The following is a 25,389-nucleotide window of genomic DNA, read 5'->3' as shown; positions in this document are numbered from 1 at the left end:
AAAGCTAACATACATACAAAAAAACAAGTAGCTTAATATCTAGTATTCATTAAAACCAATAAATCAAGGCATGATACCAGTTATACTATAAAAGGCTGGAAGATATCATTGGATTAATTAGCTACCATGAAGAAAGCAAGCTAGATGAAACAAATGTCTAATAAATGAAAAAAAAATCCATTATACATTGAAATGCATTTGAAATCAGAAAATTATTTATTAAAAAATGCTCCATTGTACATTGCAATGCTTTTGCACTGACCCCTCAATACAATGACAGACACCTTCAAAGCCCAGAAGCTGCTCACATGATCCAGCACATGAACATCAGAACAAAAGACAAATTGTCCTGAGAAAGGTAAAAAGAACAAAAAACATGAAATGCTCACTCTCATCAATCGTGTTCACATCAGAGTTGCCAAAACAATAATACAACACGGTATTCAGACTATAAAAAGGGGATTTAAGAATCATGAACAAATAATGCATCAGCATGCAGGCTCTGAATGACACTTTTCGTAACAAGAATGACCTGCAATTCTAAAATGTTCCTGTTATGATATTGTACACAATAATGGTGCCGTGCTCGATAAAATCTGAGAAAATTTATCGGCGAAAAATAAAGTGCATCACAAAAAAAAGTAAAAAAAAAACACGTGTAAAGTAAGTGAAATATGTAACAATACAACTACTTCAAAATAATTATTGAAAGGGAAACCGGGGGTCAGAACAGATCCTCAGTGAGGGTAATGATTTTATTCACTGCTTGAAGTGGGGATGAACTGTTTCCCTTTTGCGACCGAGAGATAGCTGAACAGTTTCTGAGGATGCCTGGCCGAAAATCATGGGAATGGGTCTTAACCCAACATGCTTTGCCTAAACCCCGCGACTCTAAATGTTGAGTTGCCACCTGCTAGTGGGCACAGACACGGGGTTTAGATTTTAGACGACGTCGCCTCGGGGTATCCCTGCGGCTCCCTGAGCGGTCACTGCGGCCGCCGTGGTCGGAGACAAACGCGAGAAGCCCCGAGGAAGGGTTTCGGCTGTCGCTGTCGCTGTCGGCTCCACAAACACGGCCCCGTCGCCCGGTCTCGTCGACGGCGTCTTCCTTAAGGTCGCCGGTGTTGCTTCGCACGGAGTCACCTCGCCCGCGCCACCGCCCCTGTGGACGCCGGCTGGCTTTCTTCTCTTAGCCGACGGGTGAGGACTTTCAGGGACTGCGCCGGTTCCCCCCGGGAGTTCAGGCATTGCAGTGGTTGGGCTACTCCCCTGGTGGGCAGGATCTGTGCCTTGGTCCCCTCTACCGTCCGTAGGCTCACGGTTTTCTGGGGTTGGCAAAATACCCCTAGGAGTAGGGATGTCTTCCTCCGTTGCTCCGCCGCCCTCGTTCTTTGTGATGCCCCTGTTAATTCCTCCAGTAATTACTGGGATTAAAATTCCGCTGTATACAATCTAAAGTGTAGGGATGGAGAAACATGTTAATTTTACGTGGATGTTGTTGGGTTTTTAATCAATCAATCAATCAATCAATCAATCAATCAATCAATCAATCAATCAAAGTTTATTTATCAAATGCACTACAATACAGCGTGCAGCAGTAGTTGCTGGCAATGAAATGTCTTTTCTGCGAGCTCACCGGGGGACGGTAAAAATCACTAAATAGTTACAGAATAAGGTTCCATACATATTATGTTAATACACAGTAGTGCAATAGAAATTAAATAAAATAAACTCAGACAGAGCTCAAAATAAATTGAGCTGCGATGTGTCCAGGGTGTATGCAATGCATTATGTCCAAGTAGTGCAGTATGCCGAAAACAATGGAAACTGTATGTCCATGTAGCCATTATGGGTGATTTGCTGAAGGAACTGCAGCTTGGCTATTAAGCCTGACAGTTTTGCCAAATTGTTTTAATCTGTAAAGCTAAGGAATCTGATTAAACCCAAATTCTACTCATCTGCTAATTATAAATAGCAAACCTACTGTATAATTCAATGTTTGGATTCCACTAGGTAGAAAAAAACATCTGGCCACCATCATGCCTTCGTGCATTATACTATCATCAAGTACTGCGTGTGTAAATTGCATTTGGTGGGTGGCTGATTTTTTAAAATTTCATCTGGGCCTTGAAGTGAATCAAGTTGATACACCCTTCATTCGAATCTTTCATTAAATAAAAAAACGGTGTAAAACTAAACAAAGACCTGGCAGTGACGTGTAAAGAGTTGAAGACTTATAGATATAAAACAGGAAACGATGAGCTTGACATGGACACGTCAGTTACACTTTCTAATCGACACGATAGGGGAAGCAATAAAAACCTGAAGAGAATGCTGGGAAATGTAGTTAAAACTGTCAAATATTTAATCAAGGGGTTTATGTTACATTTGTACAAGGCAGTAGTGAGATATCACTTAGAATGCTTGGTACAATGTTATGGAACAAGCTATCCAGCAATGTTGTTGAAGTCGGTACCCTGTTTTTTTTCCCCAAGAAACAGCTGGATAACCCAGCCCTTGGCTGCTACTGTAGCTACTAGCTTAGTTACTATGTTAGGTACTAGCTACAGCTACTAGCTACTAGCAAACAAACAAAGCTATAAGGGATGAGTGAGTTACATCTCTTTTCCAGTGTGAGCCCCAGTGGCCTAATGGATAAGGCACTGGCCTCCTAAGCCAGGGATTGTGGGTTCGAGTCCCATCTGGGGTGTCTTGTTTTAAGAGCTCTGTGATGAGTGAACAACTTGACTGTGTGTGTTAATAAACACACCTCTTTCCAGCTTTTCTTTTGTTTCTTATAAACAATAATGTGCAAATAAAGTATGGAAAAAAGTAAATACAGTGTTTGCTGTACCCAAAATGTCAGTAAATGTAATTAAAATAGAAAGACTACTTTCCCTAACACACAGCTTACAGTAAATGTAACCCTCAGGAGGTGAAATAGGAAAATTATTTTATTCTAATAGTAAAGGTAATATTAGTACAGTGCTAAAACCTCATACTCTAAAATTCTAAATGGCAAGACTGCAGATGAGAGAAAAAATAAAGAATACATTTATAAGTAATTGCACAGGTTAATAATATAATTCAAAATAATTCAATTAATGGTTCCCTTCTTTGATTTTACCATTTTTAATGAAAATGAAGTTCTGTACATCAGTACTTGAAATTGTGCAAAAATAAGCTACAGTTTTAATTCATTTTACTTACTGGTTGAAGCTGGGGTTCTTCAGAACTTGCTGACCCAGCCTGGAAAAGACAGATTATCAAAGAACTGGTCAGTTTATTATAAGTATTGAAATTACTTCCAGACTTACATTGAAGTTTGTGAATATTTTTGGAGCAAACAATTACAAAATAGCAATATTGTTTATAATATGACTCCTCAAATGAAAAACACTTACTGTTTGTGCCTGCTGAATCATGATTGTGTACATCTGGAAAGAAAAATATTATTTCATTTTCAAGAAAAGAACAGCAATAACAAATCAAGCAGAAATTCTTTATACATCATAACCATATTAGTGCTAGTGCTTTTGTATTGAAGAGGCAAATGTGCTGTTTCTCAATTAAAGATGAAAAGTTAATTGCTATTCGATACTCTAGGATAAGTTTTAGAATAGAATAGAACAAAAATATTTTCTGTTCTATAATACAATAATAATGGAAAAGACCTTAAGATGACCATGATACACAGAATAATGAGAGCAAAACTTACTGGTGGCTGAACATCAGTGTTGGAGAGAGGACTTATAAGTTGTATCGCTGGAAGGTATGTGAATCCACCCTGATACAATGGAAGAAAGATGTGGTTATACTATAGTTTGATGTAGAATTTTTTTTTTTTAGTTTTTCTCACCAGTTCATTATTTAATAAACTACTTTTCAGAGGCATTTGTATACGTTATGATTACATGTCTATATGCAGTACAGTATTAAATCTAAAATATGAAATCATAGAAATTTAATTTTAAAAGTAGGAATTAATCATTGTCTATTTTCAGCAATCAGTTACGGTAGGAAAGATCATTAAAAATCATCAATACATTTGAAAGTTGATGAATTGCCATACCATAATTACATTTTGTAACATAAGGACTACATGGCTATGAAAAGTAACTACAGTAGAAGCAGATGTACTGATGAGTTGAATTATTCAATGTGTTTATTGAATTTAATAAATAAGATGTATGTTAAAGTTGATCTACTGTATATCAACTGTGAAGTATAGCTATCAGACAATGAGAACATATAAGAAGGGACAGAAGAATAAAATATTAAGAATTCTAAGTTAATTAAAGGATTAATTATGTTCATATTACCTGAGTCTGTTGATCTGACACTATTGGAACCTGAGGCATAAATGATATCAATTGGAAATTTCCATACATGGGATCCATATTCATAACCTGAAATGCAGACCAAAGATATTTTCTCTTAGTAGTGTTTACTTCTACTAGTGAGCTAAAAAATGTTTAAGACAAAGCAAGACCAAGGGTTTTTGAAATTGTGTTTTCTCAAAACCTAAAAAATAAGTATTCATTTTAACTGCTCTTATTATCAATATTGACTTACTCTTAGTTCTTTCTTGTCTGCTTAACAGAATCAAAGAAGCACAGTCCAGAAAATCAGGGTATTACCTCTGAATAATGACCAATATTTTTTTTTATTCATGTGTGGATTGCAGATGAGATTTTCATGCGCATCTTAAGCACTTTTTAAAGTTTTGATTCCCACTTAATTATTATGCCCCCCACAGGGACAACGAGAAGGAATTGCAGAAAAACACATATGCAATCCACTCGTCCACTGAGTCATTCACTGGAAACGGGACGAACACTTCAGCAGCAGCCAGGAAGAGACACGCCTCTCTCACTGACATCAGTGCCAGTCTGCAGACACACGGTAAATCACAGAGTCCAAGAGAGGCCAATCATAGAGTCCAGGAGACCACAGGCAGACTTCTCCCAACCCCACCTCTGAGCTCCACCACTCGGGGAATCCTGTATAATCGGCGATTGACGGGACCCACACTCTAACTCAAGACGTCTTGACTCAAGAATTCGAGAGCGAGCCCAACCTGCTCTCCCTTTTACTGGTTAAGCCACTCAGGATCCTGTCTTATGGATATTTCTGATGGATGGAGTAGGTGATTAGGGAGGTGAAAGAATGCCAGTTCTTTCTAGGCATTCATTTTAGGCACGGATTATAGACGTTAATGCTTATTTGAAACTGACAATAGGACTAGGGTCATCCTGAAATCTAAGCTCTAAAGTAATTTATACAATCTATATTGTCCTGCTTTTCCTTTCTTGAAAAGTCCCACGATTCTTTTAACTGTGACTCATACACAGGTACTGTAGATTTTCTAAATCTCATTTTCTTTCATTTTCGGTTATAAGAGGTGGGATGGCACTTAACATCCCACACCCCAATTGAAAAAAACAAAAACAAACATGAAATGAAATTCATAAAACCTGCATTAGAAAGCACAGGACAAAGAGAGAAATTAAATTCACAACTTTTTGGATATGGACTCACTTGCTGTTGTGGTGTGAGAGGCGGCTGGGGCATCTGACCCTCGACTTGCATCGGAAGAACTGAGGGGAAGCCAGCAGTCGTGTCGAAAGGTTTAACATTCCCTGCCTGGATCTAAATCCCAAAAAATAAACCAGGAAATACGGGGAAAAAAGATCTTTATTTTTTTCACTCCCTTGCTGTCCTTCATGCTGTCTATCCATCTGTCTCATTCAGCTGCAGCTGATGTTTCCTCTGTTGTAAGCTTTGAAATGAGAACTAAAGGGATGTTTTTTAAAAATAATTGATAGGTAGACACGTATCCCTTATATAAGGTAAAAACAATTCCTTAATCCACAAATATATTTCAGTGTTTATCATTTATACAAAAGCATGCCATAAAGTTCTGACAACAAGTTCTAAAAAGACAACAAAAATAACATTTAGCATGAAAAAACTGAGTTACCTGGGGTGTATTCATAACATTACCATAGCCTTGTCGAAGCATCATCTGAAATAATAATGAAGATAATGTGAAAAGTTTTGAATACAAGAATCCAGTTTCTTGAACTGAGCACATTTAAAAATATAAAAATACCATTTTTTTCCAAAAAGATTTTGGTGCAGAACATACAGTACATGTAAGTTACTGTATGTAAATCAAGACTTACTAAAACGAATTAATCAGATGTGGAAAACATTCATAAAGACTGCTGTTGATGCCTTTTAAACAATGAAGACAAAACAGGCCTTCAACATGACCATTAGTCATTTGAAATTTCATAGGCATCCGGTTTTTCCTGAGTCAACACTGGTCAGATTCTTTTTCCATAAGGACCTACTGTAGATACACGTGTCCTATGATACCAAATATACAGTACCACCCTTTCCCAGTGTTTTATAGAAAAAAAAAACAAATTTTATTACTTTTTTTTCATTATTTCTTTGAAATGGCAAGTAATTCTGCAACACATCAACTGAGAATTAATGAAGATATCTGAACTGTACCTCAGCACTGATGCTTCCTATAACTCTTCCATTGTGAATCACCTGTTAAATGAAAAACAATTTGGTATTCTTGTCTTTTTGTGTAAAAAAGGAAAGATTTCTTTTATCAGAAAGCTGAGCAGATACTTACAGGTCTTCCTGAACTCATCACAAGGCAGAGCATGAAAATCAGAGCTTTCATATTGTAAATGGATGTGTGAAGCGAAGAGCTTTGTTAGTGTCAAAATGTAGAATATTTTCACAAATTAAAATTGACTCATTAAAAAATAATTCCACTGTATTTTTCCTTGTTAGCTTTCCTGGTACATGCAGCACTACTGTGTAATACAGAGCGCAGTATTGTAATATCTGTTATCATTAAAGTTTTCACTTTGTCTGTGAGAATTTAAACTATGTTCTCTTTTAAAAGGAGCCAATCAGGTCAAAGTAAAGGGATATGTATTAAGTCTAAATTTTACAACGTTTCATTTGCAGGTTTTCTTTAGCACATATCATTATACCTTCCTCCAGACACATACAGTATGTGTGTCATCACGTTTTATAACATGTCATTATGTCAAGTCTTTCAAACTACAGTGTTCATCATATTAACCCAAATAATCCTGAAATATAATTGTATTTCATTGTAAGGGAAATTGAAAGTATTTGCTTTTCTTAACCATTCACAAGATCCTTTCAGAAAGGTTTGTAAGGATATTGTCTGGATTCCAGAAATGTCAAAGAAACATGATGTGCAAAATAACAAATTTTTCTGATCTATTGACAATGTAAGGGCAAAGATTATTGTTCATTTTTTTACATTAAACATTAAGTCCTGAGAGTTTAGTTATTTTCTCTCTGCTACTTGTCTTCAGTGTTCCTAGCAAACGTCATGATTTTAAAAAAGCTCAGACACCAGTCTCAAGTGCTTAATCCTTTGTGGAAAGCATGCTTAGTTGAAATCATTCAACTGTCTAGCTCGGTGGATATTCATGTGGAACCAGACAGTGCTTTATGGTACAGTATACATATATTTTTCAGGTCTGTACTTCAAGGGAGTTATGCCTTTTATTTTATTTCTCTTTATTCAACGGAACATGTGTTAATCTGTAAATCAATCAAAGAGAAGCCAATTAATGTCATCGTGACATTTTTTACAATTTTTAAATGCTTTCACGTGGAGGTCTGCTGTATTCATTGAATTGTTGATAGGTCCCATCTGTAATTCAAACTCAGACAGCTTAACCTTCATTTAAACATAAAACAAAGCTAGAGAACAGAAGAAAAGTTGACAAAATACTCTAAATGAAACGTCACAGAATGCAACTTTTTAGAAAACGGTCAAATGATCTGGAATAATTTCAGAACCTTGCCAATAAATGTTCTTGATACTGTATTGATAGGTATATGAATCCTTTAAGGCCATGAATGGTGTCTCTGCCCCTTATATTTCTGATCTCACACACTGCTCACTCCACTCCCCAGCTTTCTAAGGCTGGTATCTTTCTTATTTCCTAAATAAAATTGCAAACTGTGGGTGATGGTGTTTTCTCCTATTAGGCACCCCATGCTATGGAATACTCCTCCATAAAGACAGGGTATTTTTGCTAATAATATTCAAATCTCTCCTTACAACATTGTTTAGCTGGTGCTGGTGCTGGTGCTTGGTGGCTGTTCAGGTCAGGAAAAGACAGACATTTGAGCCAACCAGCCAGTAGAGGCTGTTACAGGCCTCTGTTACAATTTTGTAATTAGGCACACTTGTGGTGACTTTGTAGTGACTAGATAGTTTAGATTGAATGGGTTCACATTGTCACATGGGGGTGAAGAAGTGTGTTTGGGACATAAAGGCCTTCATTGCAAAGTTTTGTGTTGTAGTGGGGGTGCATGTAACAATACAGACTGTTTTCACTGTGTATCTCCTTACCACCATTCTCTTACTGTGCTCAGGCCCTGTGAGCCACCTTCTCTAGGTTAATGTCTGTCATTCATCCTGTAGATATTCTGATATATTTTGCAGGGATGTATTTTCTTATGTTTATAGTTTTTGTTTTTTTGTATTGTATAGTGACTTTAAATGTTTCTTGGTGAAAGACACTTTACAAAAATAAAGATATTTGATGCTATTGTAAAACAGGTAGGAGCATGAAAGTGGTGGCCTAGATGCATAAGTACAGCAGAAATTACAGCCAATCATATCAGTATCAGTGACTTTATGAGCTGTGAATGGAAATAATTGCTTTAGAGCAGATCAAATTCTGTACCAAAAATGCAAAGAAAATAACTTGGTTCTTGTCAAATATTCTTAGCTCAGGGAGGTAGGCATTTATATATACATACTTTATTTGTGCTTAATACATGACCAAGAGTGGTGGTTTCAAATTTCTTAGTGATATAACACTTAGTGACAGTTGGCCGAGGAGAAGGGCTGTTTACACTGGCAAACTTTTCTCTCAGCTGTTCTTACTTTTGGCCACAAGGTGGCAGCAGTACCTTCCTGAAAAACCCAGTGGAGACTCGCTGACGCGTACAGGCGCATTACTGTACTTCACACTAAGACAGTTGTGCTAGGACCTAAAGACTGATATTAGATCATTTAAATCTATTCAGTATTTCGTAATATAAATGTATTAATGCTTTATTTTTAAAATAATGTTAAATATCATGAATTGCATTACCATTTCAACCAGAAGCTATATACTGTAAATACCTTATATCAGCATGCAGAGGCTATCGGCTGTGGAGCCTCTTCAGGTGCGTAGGCAGAGCGCAGAGATATGAGGAAAGAAGGGGGTGGCCAAACGAGAGAAGGAAAAGGTGAGAAGAGTACCAAGACTGGGCGCCGGGGGTGATGATTTCTGGGGGGAGTACGGAGGGACAGTGTGCCGTCAGCACCATATTGCCTCTGCTCTCTAAATAATTTAAGACTTCTGTTTCTTGGAGATGCAAACTTATATTTAATTATTTAAATACAGTTGGAAAAGGAATCGAGGAGTGGAGTCTACTTTCCAGTTATGAGTTAACTGATGCCTCTCTTTGGGGTCTCTTTGGGGAATTCAAAGTCCTCGATAATGATATGATCAAGATTATAGCCCAGATGTGTTCTCAGACCAGGTTTACATATATCCCCCAGCTCTTGACAAATGACAGATGTCTTTTAATCTTTTCTTCCTCTACGTAAATGAGTACAGTACGTGCACACAGTATCTAAAATTTCATGATCGTATTTTGTGATATCCTTCCGTTGCTTTTAAATCTGGAAAGTGGAAGAATTTTATTACAAGTTTGTTTTTAGTGAGTACTTACTCCTTTCGCGTTGTTAAAGGTTGTTTGTTTGTACTCGTGCACTGTATTAGAATCGGTGTAGACAAAACATTACTGCAATAAGTGGAATTTATTTTTCAGCCAGCAGATGCTGAATATTTCGTCAGTGCAGTTTGCGGTGTTTTGAAATACGGGATAATCACACAACGCTGCTAGCAGAAAGGTTTTGGAAAATTCCAGGGGAGCAGAATCATGTAGCAACAGGTGAGTGGTATACGATTACTGAGGTACAGTACATGTGACACACAGAGACGTACAGACAGCTTTTTAACGCCGGTTTCAGGTGCTTCCATTTGACAGAGATTAGCGAGTTTTACTGGATTTACATTAATCCAGTAATAGTAATGTCAAAGTGCACAAACTCATTCTGAGGTATAATTATCTTGCAAAACTATAATTTCTTAAACAGTCCTGCAAGGTCAACACACCGTTGCACACCAAGCATAGACTTGAATAGAAACTGGGCATATTTATGCAATCTTGAATTCCACCAAAATGTATTATTCTATAGACATGGAACCTAAAATAGACGAAACATGGGTGTCAGCATATATCTTACATTGTTGAACATTGAAACAATATAACAGGTAGTCTCACAGGTAGAGAAAAAAACAAAGATAACTCTACATTGTCACCTACCTACTAGAGTGAACAAAAAAACAATATGTAAGATTACCATACTGAAGTAAGATCAGAATATCTCATGAACAAAATGTCTTGTTTTTGTTTTAGATGAGAATATACTGTAATCTTCTTTACAAGAACATGAAACAGGATTTTTTTTCGGCCTCTGTAACTTTAATAGAGGCCAGATTTTATATGGTCTCTATCATGTTGCATGTATTTGAGAAATAAAAACCACAAATCTAGTAGGACTTTTAATTTCTAATGAGAGTATACTGCTGTAGTCTAATGTACAGTACTTTGAAGCAGTCAACAAAATGCAAGTACATACAGTATATCACAGCAAAACATGTTTTTCCAGGTTTACATTGTTCTTAAGAGTGATACAGTATTTGAAACACTAAGATGTAATACAGGTCTGACATAATCTAGTTTTTAGTTTCTAACAACTCAACCTTGGTATTGGATCATTAAATAGTTTAACAGTTCTGAGAACGTGCAGTATATTCCCAAATCTCTGCCTGCTCAATGTGTTATATAAGAAATAAAGCCCTGTTTTTCACCAGAAAGTAACAGAAATAATTACACTGCTTAAACACAATGTTTCTTTTTAATGTTTTTAGTGTTGTAACTCTAAACTGATTGATAGACATAGGAAAAAACATTTTGTTTCAAATGAATGTTCATATTCATACATTCTTAAACTCACCCCTTCAGAGCCAAAACAGTGAGTTCCAGTATGTTTTCTGTACAAAAGAGGGAGCTGTTTACTACTGATTAGCAAAACATTAAGTCAAATGTATTAGATTTTATGACATAAAAACACATAAATGTCAAATAAAACATGTAAACAAAAAAGTTCAACATAGGCTTTGTTATAGTATTTTTTTAAAAAAATTGTCAGAAAATTAGTTTGTCATGTTGCTAATATTGTATTATGCATTAACACAGTATATAGAAAGCAACCCATTTGATTAAAATACTTTCAAAGGCAGCAATGTAACAGGGAATGTTTTTAAAATGACTGTTCTGAAAAAGCATGTTTCTCAGAACCAGCTTGATACAGCAATATTCTTTAAGTGTTTAAGACCTACAGTACATATTCAGTACCTACATAACATATTGAAACAAATTTAGAATTGTTTTCGAATTGATATCTAATCCCTCAGTAGCTTGAGTAATAGATGAGCATGTAGCTATTGCTTCATTTCTAATTAATGGCTCCTTGATCATTTAACAGTCTACAGGGAGCATATGGACAGATTCAGAACTTCTAAAATAATCATGCTGTGACTAACAACATTTGTTCACTTCTTAATCCAGGTTTTTCAATGAAATGTGGAAAACAAATTGTGTACGATATATTAATCACTGAGAGGCACAGTTGCACATGGTTAGCATTGCTGGGGACCTACAGTAGGTTCAATCCCAGACCTTGGGTGATCTATTTTTGTCTATTAAATGTGAATAATACACAGGAAGTTTGTTCTCTCTGTGTTCACATGGGTTTACTCCGGGGGCTCCAGTTTCCTCCCACAGTCCAAAGGCATACTAGTACGTTAATTGGCTTCTGGGAAATTTGGCCCGGGTTCACCTGTGCATGTCTGTGCGTCCTGTTCAGTGTGTACTCTGCCTCTCTTCCGTTACTTGTTGGGGTGAGCTGAAGCTCCCCTGCGACCCTGAATTGGAAGAAGTGCTTACTAAAGGGATGGATGGATATGAATCACTAGATAGAGAACCGAGGAACTGAATAAAAAAGTTGTATAATTTATATACTGTATGTTAAAACATATTTAACAAACCAAATGTAAATTGTCAAATCACTTAGAATTGAAATATGTATAATTTAAATGGACTGGGGCACCTCCTTTGTGCACAGGCTGATTTAAGTTCATAGATGTCTCACAGTTGTCCTTGGGTGCGTTGTGTGTAGTGTGTAGCTTTCAGACACGGCAAACATTAGCGTAACAAGCAGTCTTCTGATAAAAAGGGTGGAAAAACACTCAGAAGTTGTGTGGAAATCATTTTATTTATACAAGTGGAGTTAGGAAAAGATGTGAGGTTGCAGAAAGTTGGAGCTCACACTCAAGTTACTTTTTAACCTTTTCACACCGTTTAACAGTCATTTGCGCAAAAGCTGTGCCTGTGTGGCAAATTGTTTCTGGATAAATTTGTTATATGAAGTGACAGACCAAAAGATTACAAGTACATCACTGCAGTGAATATGTGAGTTAAGTTGCTGAAGAATCCTTTCACTAATTGAAGTTTCATGCATTGCTATAATAAGAATGGCTATTGAACAATTAAAGAACATTTCCACTCCGGTCCTAGTATAACTCTTGTTATGGACATGTTTTCCACCATCGAGCTATCAGTGCTCTATCCCAAATTTGCGTGTAATGTAAACATCTTGGAGAAGCTAATTCTGAACCAAGATCCATCACGCAGGAAAAAAACCCCACAGGAAACAAGACAGATAATAAAATAAATCTGCTGTCGACACGATTTCAGACGCCGTCTCCCCTCGGAAATGTGGAGGTGGCGGTAGTAGGTCCGGTTGTGACTGGGGCCGGTGTCGGTGTCGGTGGTGCCGGGGACGGTGTTGTTGCCGGTGGTTCTGGGACCGGTGTCGGTGTCGGTGTTTGTGGTGCTGGGGCTGGTGTCGGTGTCGGTGTTGGTGGTGCTGGGGCCGGTGTCGGTGTTGGTTTTGGTGGTGCTGGGGACGGTGTCGGTGTTGGTGTTTGTGGTGCTGGGGACGGTGTCGGTGCCGGTGTCTGTGGTGCCGGGGACGGTGTCGGGGACGGTGTCTGTGGTGCTGGGGCCGGTGTCGGTGTCGGCGTTGGTGGTGCTGGGGACAGTGTCGGTGTCGGCGTTGGTGGTGCTGGGGACGGTGTCGGTGCCGGTGTCTGTGGTGCCGGGGACGGTGTCGGTGCCGGTGTCTGTGGTGCTGGGGCCGGTGTCGGTGTCGGCGTTGGTGGTGCTGGGGACAGTGTCGGTGTCGGCGTTGGTGGTGCTGGGGACGGTGTCGGTGCCGGTGTCTGTGGTGCCGGGGACGGTGTCGGTGCCGGTGTCTGTGGTGCTGGGGCCGGTGTCGGTGTCGGCGTTGGTGGTGCTGGGGACAGTGTCGGTGTCGGCGTTGGTGGTGCTGGGGACGGTGTCGGTGCCGGTGTCTGTGGTGCCGGGGACGGTGTCGGTGCCGGTGTAGGTGGTGCCAGGGCCGGTGTTGGTGCTGGTGTCTGTGGTGCCGGGGATGGTGTCGGTGCCGGTGTCGGTGGTGCAGGGGCTGGTGTCGGTGTCGTTGTTGGTGGTGCCGGGGCCGGTGTCGGTGTCGTTGTTGGTGGTGCCGGGGCCGGTGTTGGTGTCGGTGTCGGTGTCGGTGCCTGTGTCTTTGGTGCCGGCGCTGGAGTCGGAGCAGGCGCTGGACGTTTAGGTATGACGGGAATATGTGGACCTACGAGCCTGGGCAGCAACCGGAGGAACTTGAAGAGAAGATTCAGCTGTAGCTGAAAAACACAGTGTTAGCGCAGTGGTTTTAAAAACACACCCCCAAAGGATTGTTTACAACAGCTCGGTTAGATCCTAATGAAAGCGGACAGAGGGACGAAATATGTGACTGGCCTTGCTGGGAGAAAACACTCTCTAGCTGCAGCGAGGAGTGAGCTGGCGAGTGTGTAAGGGAGGGGTGGAGGGGAGACACGCTAAAGAGATTTAAATAAGCAGGCGAGTGGAAGTGTACAAGATCTAGCCTTCCTCCTGAACTTCTGCTATAAACTCCATCTATTCACTAAACACTAATTCAGTTTTCTAGCAAAAAAAAATTGTACCTGTTAAGGAAAATTGGAAGGAAGCGTTACAGTACTTACTTCGTTGCTGTCACTGAAACTGAAACTTCGTTCTTCGCGGTAGTTAGATATCTAAAACAACAGAGATGTATAGTGTGTCAACACCGATGTTTTTCATTTTCTATATACCGTATATGCATACCTTTTGTAATGTACACATGCTATTTTATCACATACGTATTGACTAATACCTTTGTCAGTAATGATATTTAATGATTAAGTTTAATAGCAGTTGAGCAAACTACTGTACAGTATATCAGTTATCCAAGGAAGAAATAATACTAAATGTAAGTTTTAAGCCATTGGTGTAAATTTCTTCTTTGTCTTCCCGTATAACCTCTGTGCTTCTTATTATCAGTACTGCGTCAAAGAAAAAAAAGTTCTAAACCTAAAAGACAAAAAGATGCAATAACATGAAGTATGTTTAATTTGGTCATTTTTCTTTAAAACAGGGTAGCCCATCTTTAATCTGTCTTTAGTGTTCACTGAGGTGCAGTTCATACAATAACAACAAAAAACATTTTCATGCTGTCCGAAAAAATCAGTGAAAACTTAACAAATTAAAATAAGTTATTGATTAAACAAGCCACACTCATATTTGAATAGAATATAGTTTAGCTTTTTTCTTTGGCTTTCTGTTTTAATACATTTTTATTTCTGTTGGGTATATTTACTACAAACTTAATTATAAACCTATGTTGCATGCTTGTGTTTCAATTTCCATTTTGGTGTTTGTCAGTGTGTTTATAAAATAATTGTTGTGTACTGAATATCATGACATCATTACAGAACAAATATTTTTGTAAACCATTTCACAAGAATTCTTCATGAGACTGGGTCTCTTTATATGTGCATTTATAAGATATAAACTGATCCTGTTTTGTATTTGTTCCAAAGAATAAAAAATGCTTGACATGTACAATATTGTACAGTATATTATTGGTACTGTACTGTATGTGTATTATTAATACTCACAGCTCCAGGAAATATCACCAGGAGGATCAATAAGAATAATGAAGCTCTCATCTTGTATTCTCAGAAATTTAGAGCAGTGAACTGTGTCAGTGCGAGTACTGCAAAAGAATGAGTAAAGGTTAATTTTATGCTGAAAAGTAAAAAGAAAAGAGAAAATATTTTGATTGCAGAACTCCACAGCCGAGACTTTCATCATGTATTCTGTTATAAATTCTCCAAACTTTAGAAAACCAAATACTTTAAATTATGATTGACACCAGCACTGCTACAGTCAATTTCTAAAGAAGGTACGTTTTATTTAACAACATCTAGTATTGTTCTAACATAATATAAAGAGAGACATAATATACACAATTCTTATTTCCCTTTATATTATGAATATTATGTTTTGAAATAATTTACCTTACTTCTTAACAGGTAAAATAAATGCTTCTGATAAGACACTGGAAGACGTTTGATCGTGTGATTTGTCCTGTGTGAATCCTTGAGAGATGACTTTGTGCATCATTTATACTGTGTGCCATAACCAATGGCAAGCCATAAACCTAACAGGAAGGATTAGCAGTAGTTTCAGAAAGAAAACAGTCTGCTGACAATTGTTATTAAAATTGCATTAATATTAATTAATTACACATAACTGAAATTTCCATCAAGTCTCTTCTTGCAAAATTGTGCTCATAGGGAATATTGTGTCATCATGTTAAGCAAGCTTTGTTGTCAGTTAATCCAGAAGGAAACTATTGCTAAGGTTATTTCAAATAAATGAAATGTATACAAATAAATGTACAGTATATATCATTGATATTTTAGGTGTATGTCTACATCTATACTGGATATATTGCTGTGAAGAATTCTGAACCAAATGTATTTCCAATCATATACAGTATATACAAGTATATACCAGTTTGGATCCACAATCTTTTCAGAAACCTTCATACAGTTTGCTCAAACATTTTTTTTTAATTTAGCAAGAAACAAAGTGGGGTTCCCTAGTTTTAAGACTGCAATGGTCATTTTCCATTTCAAAATTAATGTCTTTAAAGAAGTTCACCACATGATTATTGTTTTAACAAAAGTTGTACAGTAAAATACACATTCAGTGGGAAACAAGAGAGCATATTCTGAAAGAAGTTTCATTTTCAGTAGCTTAATGAGTAATACATAATCAGACTACAGGTGGTGCATTAAGGCTGAAATTCATCAATTTCCCTACGGGATTAATAAAGTATTATCTATCTATCTATCTATCTATCTATCTATCTATCTATCTATCTATCTATCTATCTATCTATCTATCTATCTATCTATGTCTTGTAAGAGTAATATCAGTACCCACATGTGATTAGGATTCACCAAACAGGGGAAAACAGTTGGAAAAGTGCTGCAGGAGTATGGTACAGAAGGTGTTTTATCAGTCAGGTGCACCTATTCCTTATTCTTCTGCAGATACAGGAATTATTGCTGGAAAATCAAGACCTAAAGAAATCGTGATCCCATTGTCCCCTGGGCAGATGCCCACTGACATAGATAAAAGAAGTGGTTGCTAGCGTGGATGGAATCTAGCATTTCTTTGGAGACCACCATGTGTGACTTTCCAATGGCTCCATTCCCTCATCCCACAACACAACCCTGCCAAAACCTGAGGATAAGACCACTGATCACAAACTCTGCCATCTCTTGTGTAATAATGTTGGGCTTTAGCCATATTCCCATTGTATTGTTTTGAAATCATAAATCAAAACATTTATCCCATCCCGTATTTTTACTTTAAAATTGCATTTAATACATATATCATAACATATTGCATAAAGTATATTGACATTATAAGACATTTTTTTATGATTTATAGAAAAAAAGGCTTACCTGTTATTTTGGTTCAAACACATAAAGTCCTGTCAGGCGATTTGTTGCTCTTGAAGTTAGTAGTCATCTAAATGTATGCATAGCAATTACAGAACTTTAATTGTAAATAAACAATTTGTTTTTATTTCTGTTCAATTAAATTTGTGACTCTACGTCAGGAGGCATTTAGGTTACTCTTAGAATAAGTCTTTAAATATGGAACTGAGAAACAAAGCCTCATTGGAAAATACTCCTAAGACATTCGAGTATCCCTAGTTGTTTTGGTTTTAAGTTACCTACAATTAACCTGTTTTTTTTTTAGTAAAATACAAAATAATAACTACAGGTACGTTTTAAAGAAAAATATCTAGTTAATATCTTAATAATGTCTTTGTTAGTGTCAGTGTTATGTTGTGTTTTGCAATAAGGCATTCTTTCATGTTTTGATTGAGGGGCATTTTAAAACAAACAAGGACAAACAAATCGAATGATGCTGTCAGTGAATGCTTTCACAATGATTCTCTTTGCCACTGAATGTGTTGTGCTAATTCCAAATAAGCCATTCCACCACTGTAAACAGAATATTGTGAAAATTCCCCTTGCAACATTAGATCCATTTCCACACTAAGAGATCATTTATTATGCAACACTCTTCTCAATCATATGTTGGTTGTGATCTTGTTAGGTTTTGCTATGCATGTGCCCAGTTATGGGAAAATCTGCAGGGCAATTATTATATGTGATTATATGTGCACACAATTACTTAATAACGTAAAGAAACAGTACATCATTTATATGCCTCCCTTTATAGACAGACATATTTCATCCCAAGAGTTTGAAAACTCAAATAAAGCAAAGCATCCCATAAATGAAGATACACAATATCAGATTTATTATAAAAATAAACATGTTAACATTTCAGATGATAAAATTTCAGAGATGAGATATGCAGAATAAGGTACAGTATATTTGGCATAGTTGGCTCCATTTGTTAAAACATTAAATAATAAATTATAAAGCAGCGTACATTAACAAGAGAATTATGCATTGAGTAGTTTATTGATCATGCATGTCATATGCACATCTAAGCACATTCCCATAATCACTGAAAGGAAAACTGTAACAAGACTGTTGACTATTGATTTTAGGAAGCTGGAATTATTGTTATTTTTAATTCCTGCTGATTGGACAAAGTAAGTGGAAACACTATGTTTTTTTATTGAGGGGTTATTTCTATAGAGGAGATCTAGTTATTTTTATAGAGGAGAATAAGACAATTTATGATCACACACAGTGAGTGGCTAATGATCTTTTAAAATAAAACACACTTACCTTATTAAAGTCCCAGTGCATCTAACAGGGTTTTCAGCATCTGGATAAGCTGGGTTAAGTTTAAAGATGATGTACCAGTAGTGGCAGGACTGATTACTCACACCTGTTGGATAAGGAAGAAAATGTTAATGGTTATGATTCCTAAAATTATCTTATCAACATATATTTTTCAACAATAGATAAAAAAAACATTTTGTTCAAAAGGTTTTTAAAGAAAAAATAGTTTAGATGTTACACAATGATTTATATATTTTAAGAAAATTTCCAAAATACATCTTTAAAAGCTAGTTATTATGGAAAAGTGACAATCTTGGTGACTGGTTTAATTACTTATGGAGAAGACATGGTGGGATCACCTGATTTGATATAAAGCTATGATATATTTTATTGTTGTAAGCATGTTTTTTAAAGCCACATAAGGAAAGGTACAGTACATGCTCTTTTTCGATCTGTTAAAATAATGACATATTCAAACAATGTTTCGTCGTAAAGAATGTCAATCTGGTAATAGCTTTACTTTACAAGGTATTGCATATCTTTCTGCAGAATGTATGAGAAACTAACTAATATAAAGAAAATAATATTTTCTTTAGAAACATAAGTAATAGAATAATGGTAAATTATAAACATGCATTTGAAATAATATACATATACAATATATTCATCTCTAGTATCTCTACAACAGCTTTTATTTGGCTAATCTCTGGAATGATTAACCTTTCATTCACATAGTGAACACTCACTGGAAGAGCAATTCTCAGCCCAATGAGGAGCATCAGAAAGAGAACCTAGAGAACTCGTTTGTTGCGATGTCCCAAGCACCTGCCACAACATAAAAGGGATCATCTTATTACTGCTCCTCTGTGCTGTTCTGCCCTGTTTTAGCGGAGCCAAGCCTTCACAGTCTGATCAGCCTGGTTGCGCAGTACATTTCCCATTTGACTATCTTAATCAGCCTGCACGTTGCATTCTCTGTTTCTGTCAACACAGATCGTTCCCTGTCTGGCTGTCTTTGTCAGCCTGCACAATGTAACCCCATTCTCTCATCTCTCCTCCTGCCTTCACAGGGACCAAGCACATGCATCATCCTGTCCTAAAGATGCAGCTCCCATCATTTAATTTCCACATCATAACACACATAACCCATTTTGGATCATGCTATAGAACTCCTTATTGGTTGTGAGCTAGCATGCTGTGATTTTCATTTACTGTATGTACACTCTCTTTAGATTATGTGTTCAGTTAATAACTTCTCAATGAAGGCAATGAAGATGCATAGTGAGAAACTATGGTGGAGGAGTGGTGCCATAGATTAAATGTGAAAAAGAAATCAATATCATGTGAAATTCAGTGAGACAGACCATGCTACTATGGCTGTAGTCACTCGGTAGTCATTCTGATTGGATGAGCTAAACTAAAAACTACAAGCATTTCATTTTAAATTACCATTGCTGCAAACAAACATTATGTTACATATAGAAACATATATAAACAATGAATAATTAATATTACTGATAAAATTACTGCACTGCTTGCAGAGGAAATGAAGACAAACTAATCTTAAGATTTTCAAAATAAAACAATACAAATAAAAACACTGAATAAAACTTACAAATAATAACAAAGAAAGAACTAAAAAAGCATACCATAAATAAAAAAAAACATTTTGTCCAATTATTGTGGTAGAATTGTAGCAAAAGTGTGATTTCCCTAAAAAAATAAATATTTGTATTATGCAGACATTTATCAGCTCCAATGCAACTTACAGTATATGACGGTAAGTCATCCTTTAAATGTCATTCAGATCACTATTTGCCCCCTTTTTGTTTTTTTAAACGTCTATTTGCTTTTAAATTAAATGTTTTAAAGCCACTATGTATAATATGTTTTTAGCAATTAGAATCTAAAATAAAATTATCAGTTTGCAGTGTTTGTTATTATTAACAATGGAATTGTCTGACATCCACACACAGTTGTGGTTCATAAAGGATTTACTGCATCACCTGACAGTTTTACAGAGTACAGCAGTCCTGCATCTGATTATTTGAAAAAATAAAAACTGTGAGAGTTGGTTCGGATCACCATCCCGTAGCACTTATTGTGGTATGCTACCTGACACCTCACACATTTTAAATGGCTACGTCTGTATGCATGTAGCTAAGCAGAAGTGTGTGAGATTAAGATCCAAGTATCCTCCTCAATTTATTATTACTCTGTTATAACTCTAACATGTACCGTACAGAAATTATTTTCTTTTGTTTTCAATTAAACAGTCTGATATTTCATAAAACCATATACAGTACAGACAACAGACAATGGTGAATTTTTTTAGGCCTTGTAAGGGAATACTGTATATATTGGCAGGGGAAATAATTCAGTTGGATATAGTCGAATCAGTTAAGACTAAGACAAATATTTCATAGTTGATATATAGCGAAATTACTGACTATTATGTATTATCACAAATCAATTTTGTTATATGGTTAAAAAATACTTAAAGTGTTTATAATGAAATGGTATGCTGTCATTTTGGTAAAAATACAATTCAATATTTATTCTCTTTGAGTGTACTTTTGAGCAATGTACTGTATGTGTCACAGAATGCCAACAGTTGAAGAAGGGTCAGGCTTATGGGCTGTGTTTAATTAAGATTGCACTTTGGTGGCCAGGATTGCATCAATGTGTGTATATCTGTCTGTCCTTCTGTGTCTATTTGTTCCTCCAAAGTCTTCAGCTTCAGTGTTCAAATACAAGTAGTGGGGTAGGACACAACAAGGATTGAAGAGTACACTATTTCCCTAGACATAACGCAAAACACCACACCTTAGGTATTTGCACATAGAAGTGTGTGGGTTTTCTGAGCCAGTTCGGACCAGTGTGGGGCAAGAAAGGAATTAAAGAAGTGATAGGAAACAAGGACACCTGGACATCTGCACACTGACAATTTTAAAATGATGCAAGTTACCTCCTGATACTCAAATGGACACTCCTGTCCCCCTCTGAGGGGAATTGGCTTACTGATAGAGAAAAAAACATTTGAGCTTGAACAGATGGGCATTCTCTCTTCCTCTCTTGAGCCCCTAGACACATGACAGACTGAACAAGGGAAGCTGCGTTCTGCGAGACCGCAGGACAGAGTTGACAGTTGATCTGCGGAGGAAAGGAGATATTAGTGATAGAACCGAGGTACTGTGTGGGACTGTTTTTTCTCAGGGTCGAAAGTTACAGAGGAAGAGGCCTAGAGAGCTGATATTGGGGCAACGGGAATGTTCAGCTGAGTGCAGCTTGTGAGAGGATTTTCATTACAGGCTGGCCAGTACAGAGACTGGGGAGACTGGACAATGTGGAAGATGTTTTTTGGTGGTTCTTGTTTCTGCTTCTGAATGGAGTCTAATTTGGACAAATGGTTTCTTTCTGTTTGATTAGAAATATTTATGTTGTATAAAAAGGGGAGATTCCATAGCCATTTGTTTTCCTTCCTAAATCTGCTGTTGAACCACCAACTGTGTCCCTTGGACATACTAATTGTGTTGAAAAAAGATAGGAGATGTGAAAAAATGGTTAACTGATTTATTTCTGCACAAAGATTTCATTTGGTACAAAACATTCCATGCTTTAGCTCTTTTGAGTTATGGCAGGGACGGGAGTTAACTGATTCAAAGTGCGAGCTAGAGACTCCCTTACTATGGGAAGATGAGACCAGCCATTCAAAGTGTTCAAGGTCTGGAGAATGTCCGAACACAGGTGGCCTGCCCCCATTACCATGGTAACAATTTGCATCAGAAATGGCTGAAGTTTGTTATATAAATTGGAGTATCTATAATCTTTGAATAATTCCGATTGTTCCCTGCATGCAATAAAACGCACTTGTTCAACTTCATCTCGGGGTCCAGAACTAATTTGTTTGTTACAACAGTGTCATGGGGTCTGTGTTTGGTGTAGAGAGAATTGATGTGATTAATAAGAAAATAAAAAGGGCAATTAAGCCATACTAATGTCTGTTTCTGGTCTGTGGGTAAATTGGTGGTTCTGGAAAATGAAAGGAAGCTTTCATTTGCAAGTATAAAAGGATCCTAGCACTTTTAAAATTGCTATTTGACATAGTCTACTACCAAAACAAAAAAAAGATCTTTTTATGGGGTCACCTATCCATGATATACACACTTTAAAGAGGGACATGTAATGTAACCCCTTTAGTAGTATTTTCACACTCTTATGACAGTGAAGAAGAAGCATGATTGAAATCTAAGCTTTTATTGGGGTAATTTATCTAGTGATCTAGGTGAACAACAACCTGTCCATAAGAATGGGACAGTCAGAACCACCCCAACTCCTTTATTGAAGGAGGATCCAGGGAGCTGTGGCAAGGTCAAGGATGGGCTGGAAGAAGGGATGAGGAAACAAAACACAAGCAAGTCCACAAGAGGCGTGATAATTACAGAGCTTATCGGGTCTGATGTTCTTTTGAATATTTGTTTTAAACTCCATTTATTATGCAAGGCTCAGTAATGTAATGCCTTTAATCGTGATTTAAGGGGATTTTAAAGGTATGTGCCTTTTGATTTTGTAATATACAGACACATTAAATGCACACAGTGTGGCCGTCTTTTCAAGTGTCACCTGAAAGCTGTCAATGCTTCAACCTGGCACAATAAAGAAGGAATGATGACAGCATTGCAGGTAGTGACAGAGGATAGATATGCTCTAAATTCTTCAGACACACTTCAGACACATGTTGTAAATCTATACCATTCAAGTCAAATACCTGTAAGAAAATACGTCTTCTATTGGATATGTGATATATTGTATGAAAACTCTATGTGGCTCTAATATGCATACCATAGCATGCCCCAGTTAGTAGTTTCCCAGATTTCCATTATAATTTCTGCTACACCTGTAAACCCATTTGTTTTTACATTAAAAATAAATGATAAAGCAGCACACATTAACAAGAGAAGTATGCATTGAGTAGTTTATTGATCATTGCATGCTGCATGCACATGTAAGCACATTTCCATAATCACTGAAAGGAAAACACTATCTAGAAAGGAGAAAAAAGACTGCGGACGGTTGATTTTAGCCAGCAGGAAACAGAGTTTGAGATGCTGCAGGAATTTGTGAAGCCTCATGTCCTTCCTGTGGAACACAGAAGATTACAGTATATTGTTAGTATTCTATGCTTATTTTATAAAGTAAGTATGAACCTCAAGAGAGGTGTTATTTCTTTAAAAAAAGAGAAAGGAGAATAAGCCAATTTTGTACTTACATCAGTCAAAACTAATTTTATGATCACACGTAATGTGTGGCTAATGAACTTTTAAAAATAAAACATACTTACCATATTAAGCGTTTAGTGCATTTAACATGTTTTTCAGGATCTGGATAATCTGGTTTAAGGATAAAGATGATAAACCACCAGTGCCAGTACTGCTCGCTTCAGCCTGTTGAATAATGAAGAAAGTACTGAAAGTTATGATTCTTAATTATGAAATTCAATAGAAGCATTTTGTTCAAAAGGTTTTTTTAAGACAAAAACATTTTGGTGTTGCACAATGATTTCTATATTACAAGAAAATATTTGACAAATACATCTTGGAATGCTAGTTATTATGGAAAAATAACAGAAAACATATAATTGAAATTAAGATAATGAAAGGAAACATTTGAAACATGAGCTGCTGCACATTTCATTCATCTAGACTGTTCTAATCACATATAGATAAAACATGGTGAGGTCACGTGATTTGATATGAACCAATTTCTATTTTATTTACCCATCAATTTCGTAAGAAGGCTTTTTTAAGCCAGATAATTAAAGGTACTGTACATACTGGTTTAAATATAGAGCTAGCTCTTGCTTCACGGTGATGGTCTTCTTCGATCTGTTAAAAGAATAACACATTCAAACAATGTTTCATAGTAAAAATGTTGCTCTGGCAATCCATATACTGTTAAAAAAATTCAGCATTCGACAATTTGCTCTACAAGCTCTCTGTAATTTAAGGTGTTGCACATTTTTTTGTGCAATTTGCAGTTTGTACAGTTTGAGAAAGTAATATAAAGAAAATAATGTCTTCTTCATAAACATAAATGATAGAAAAAAGCAAACAACAAGCATACATTTGAAATAATATACATATACATTATACTAAGCTCTAGTATCTCTGTGAGGTTATTTATTTTGCTAGTCTCTGGAAGTAATAGCATTTCATTTACGTAGTGAACACTTACTGGAAGAGCAATGCTCAGCCCAATGAGGAGCATCAGAAAGAGAGCCGTCTTCATGATTTGCTGGAGGCTAAGGAAGATAATAAGATCAAAGAATTAAGTATCAAAAAATTTAAACAGTTATACTCCATATAATAAGTGGATCTCTGATAATGCTGATAATGAATTGATGGATTAATAGCATAGATTTGATCTTTGAGCTTTTAAATACTATTTTGTATTGTCTAATACAGTACTCACAAACGTTTGTCTATGTTAAAGAAAAGAATGCAAAGTTCAGTACCTGTTAATTGCTACACCCTAAAAACAATGAAGTAGTACAGTATGTCCAATGTATCAGCTTGGTGAAAATGCTCCATTCTGCAAGTCCTATTTAAATACATTTCAGACAATGAATGACCAATGAAATTACTTGTCACAGGTCTTATTTCAAAACAGCCAACATTTCAAAATACATACTGTACATTGTTAACTAAGGGAGAGGCATATTTAATACTTTGGATTAATGTCACACCTACCTGAAGATGACCTGTAATGTTTTACAGTTTCAGGTGCACTTTACATCTTCAGACTTTGACATACACTGTCATTCAGCTATTTGAGAAACATGTCATATCATATCTTAATTTCAAACCAAAAGTCTTATCTTAATTAATCATATTAATCAGTATTACATTTTAGTGCAAAAGGACTGTCCATACAGTACATCACTCATCTA

At 36.6% G+C, this 25,389-nt stretch overlaps 2 protein-coding genes, 1 long non-coding RNA gene and 1 other non-coding gene across 4 annotated transcripts; 1 reads left to right on the top strand and 3 right to left on the bottom strand.

Moving 5' to 3' along the window:
* Window positions 1-193: 193 nt before the first annotated feature.
* LOC148677595 (uncharacterized) lies at window positions 194-6,906 on the bottom strand. Its single transcript, XM_088598428.1, has 9 exons — window positions 6,656-6,906; window positions 6,526-6,567; window positions 5,984-6,028; window positions 5,542-5,652; window positions 4,323-4,409; window positions 3,719-3,787; window positions 3,405-3,437; window positions 3,211-3,249; window positions 194-1,452 (listed from the first exon to the last, which is right to left on the bottom strand). Exons 1-9 carry the CDS (start codon window positions 6,704-6,706, stop codon window positions 943-945), a joined length of 987 nt encoding a protein of 328 aa, XP_088454554.1. The 5' UTR covers window positions 6,707-6,906; the 3' UTR covers window positions 194-942.
* trnar-ccu (transfer RNA arginine (anticodon CCU)) lies at window positions 2,638-2,710 on the top strand. Its single transcript has one exon. It is a non-coding gene; the product is annotated as a tRNA-Arg (tRNA).
* Window positions 6,907-12,462: 5,556 nt separating the features above from the next.
* LOC148677594 (uncharacterized) lies at window positions 12,463-13,878 on the bottom strand (the record flags this gene model as incomplete). The annotated part of the gene is made up of 1 exon (XM_088620741.1): window positions 12,463-13,878. A coding segment is annotated over one exon (1,047 nt), but the record flags the coding sequence as incomplete, so codon positions are not given.
* A 9,523-nt stretch (window positions 13,879-23,401) lies between these two features.
* On the bottom strand, window positions 23,402-25,063 carry LOC148677593 (uncharacterized). The gene is made up of 5 exons (XR_015935525.1): window positions 24,955-25,063; window positions 24,675-24,741; window positions 24,275-24,325; window positions 23,782-23,884; window positions 23,402-23,579 (listed from the first exon to the last, which is right to left on the bottom strand). It is a non-coding gene; the product is annotated as an uncharacterized LOC148677593 (long non-coding RNA).
* Between the last annotated feature and the right edge of the window lie 326 nt (window positions 25,064-25,389).

This window comes from Lepisosteus platostomus, chromosome 1 (genome assembly GCF_059453375.1).
Source record: "Lepisosteus platostomus isolate fLepPlt1 chromosome 1, fLepPlt1.hap1, whole genome shotgun sequence".
NCBI lineage: Eukaryota > Metazoa > Chordata > Actinopteri > Semionotiformes > Lepisosteidae > Lepisosteus > Lepisosteus platostomus.
This window is presented reverse-complemented; position numbering and strand designations above follow the sequence as displayed.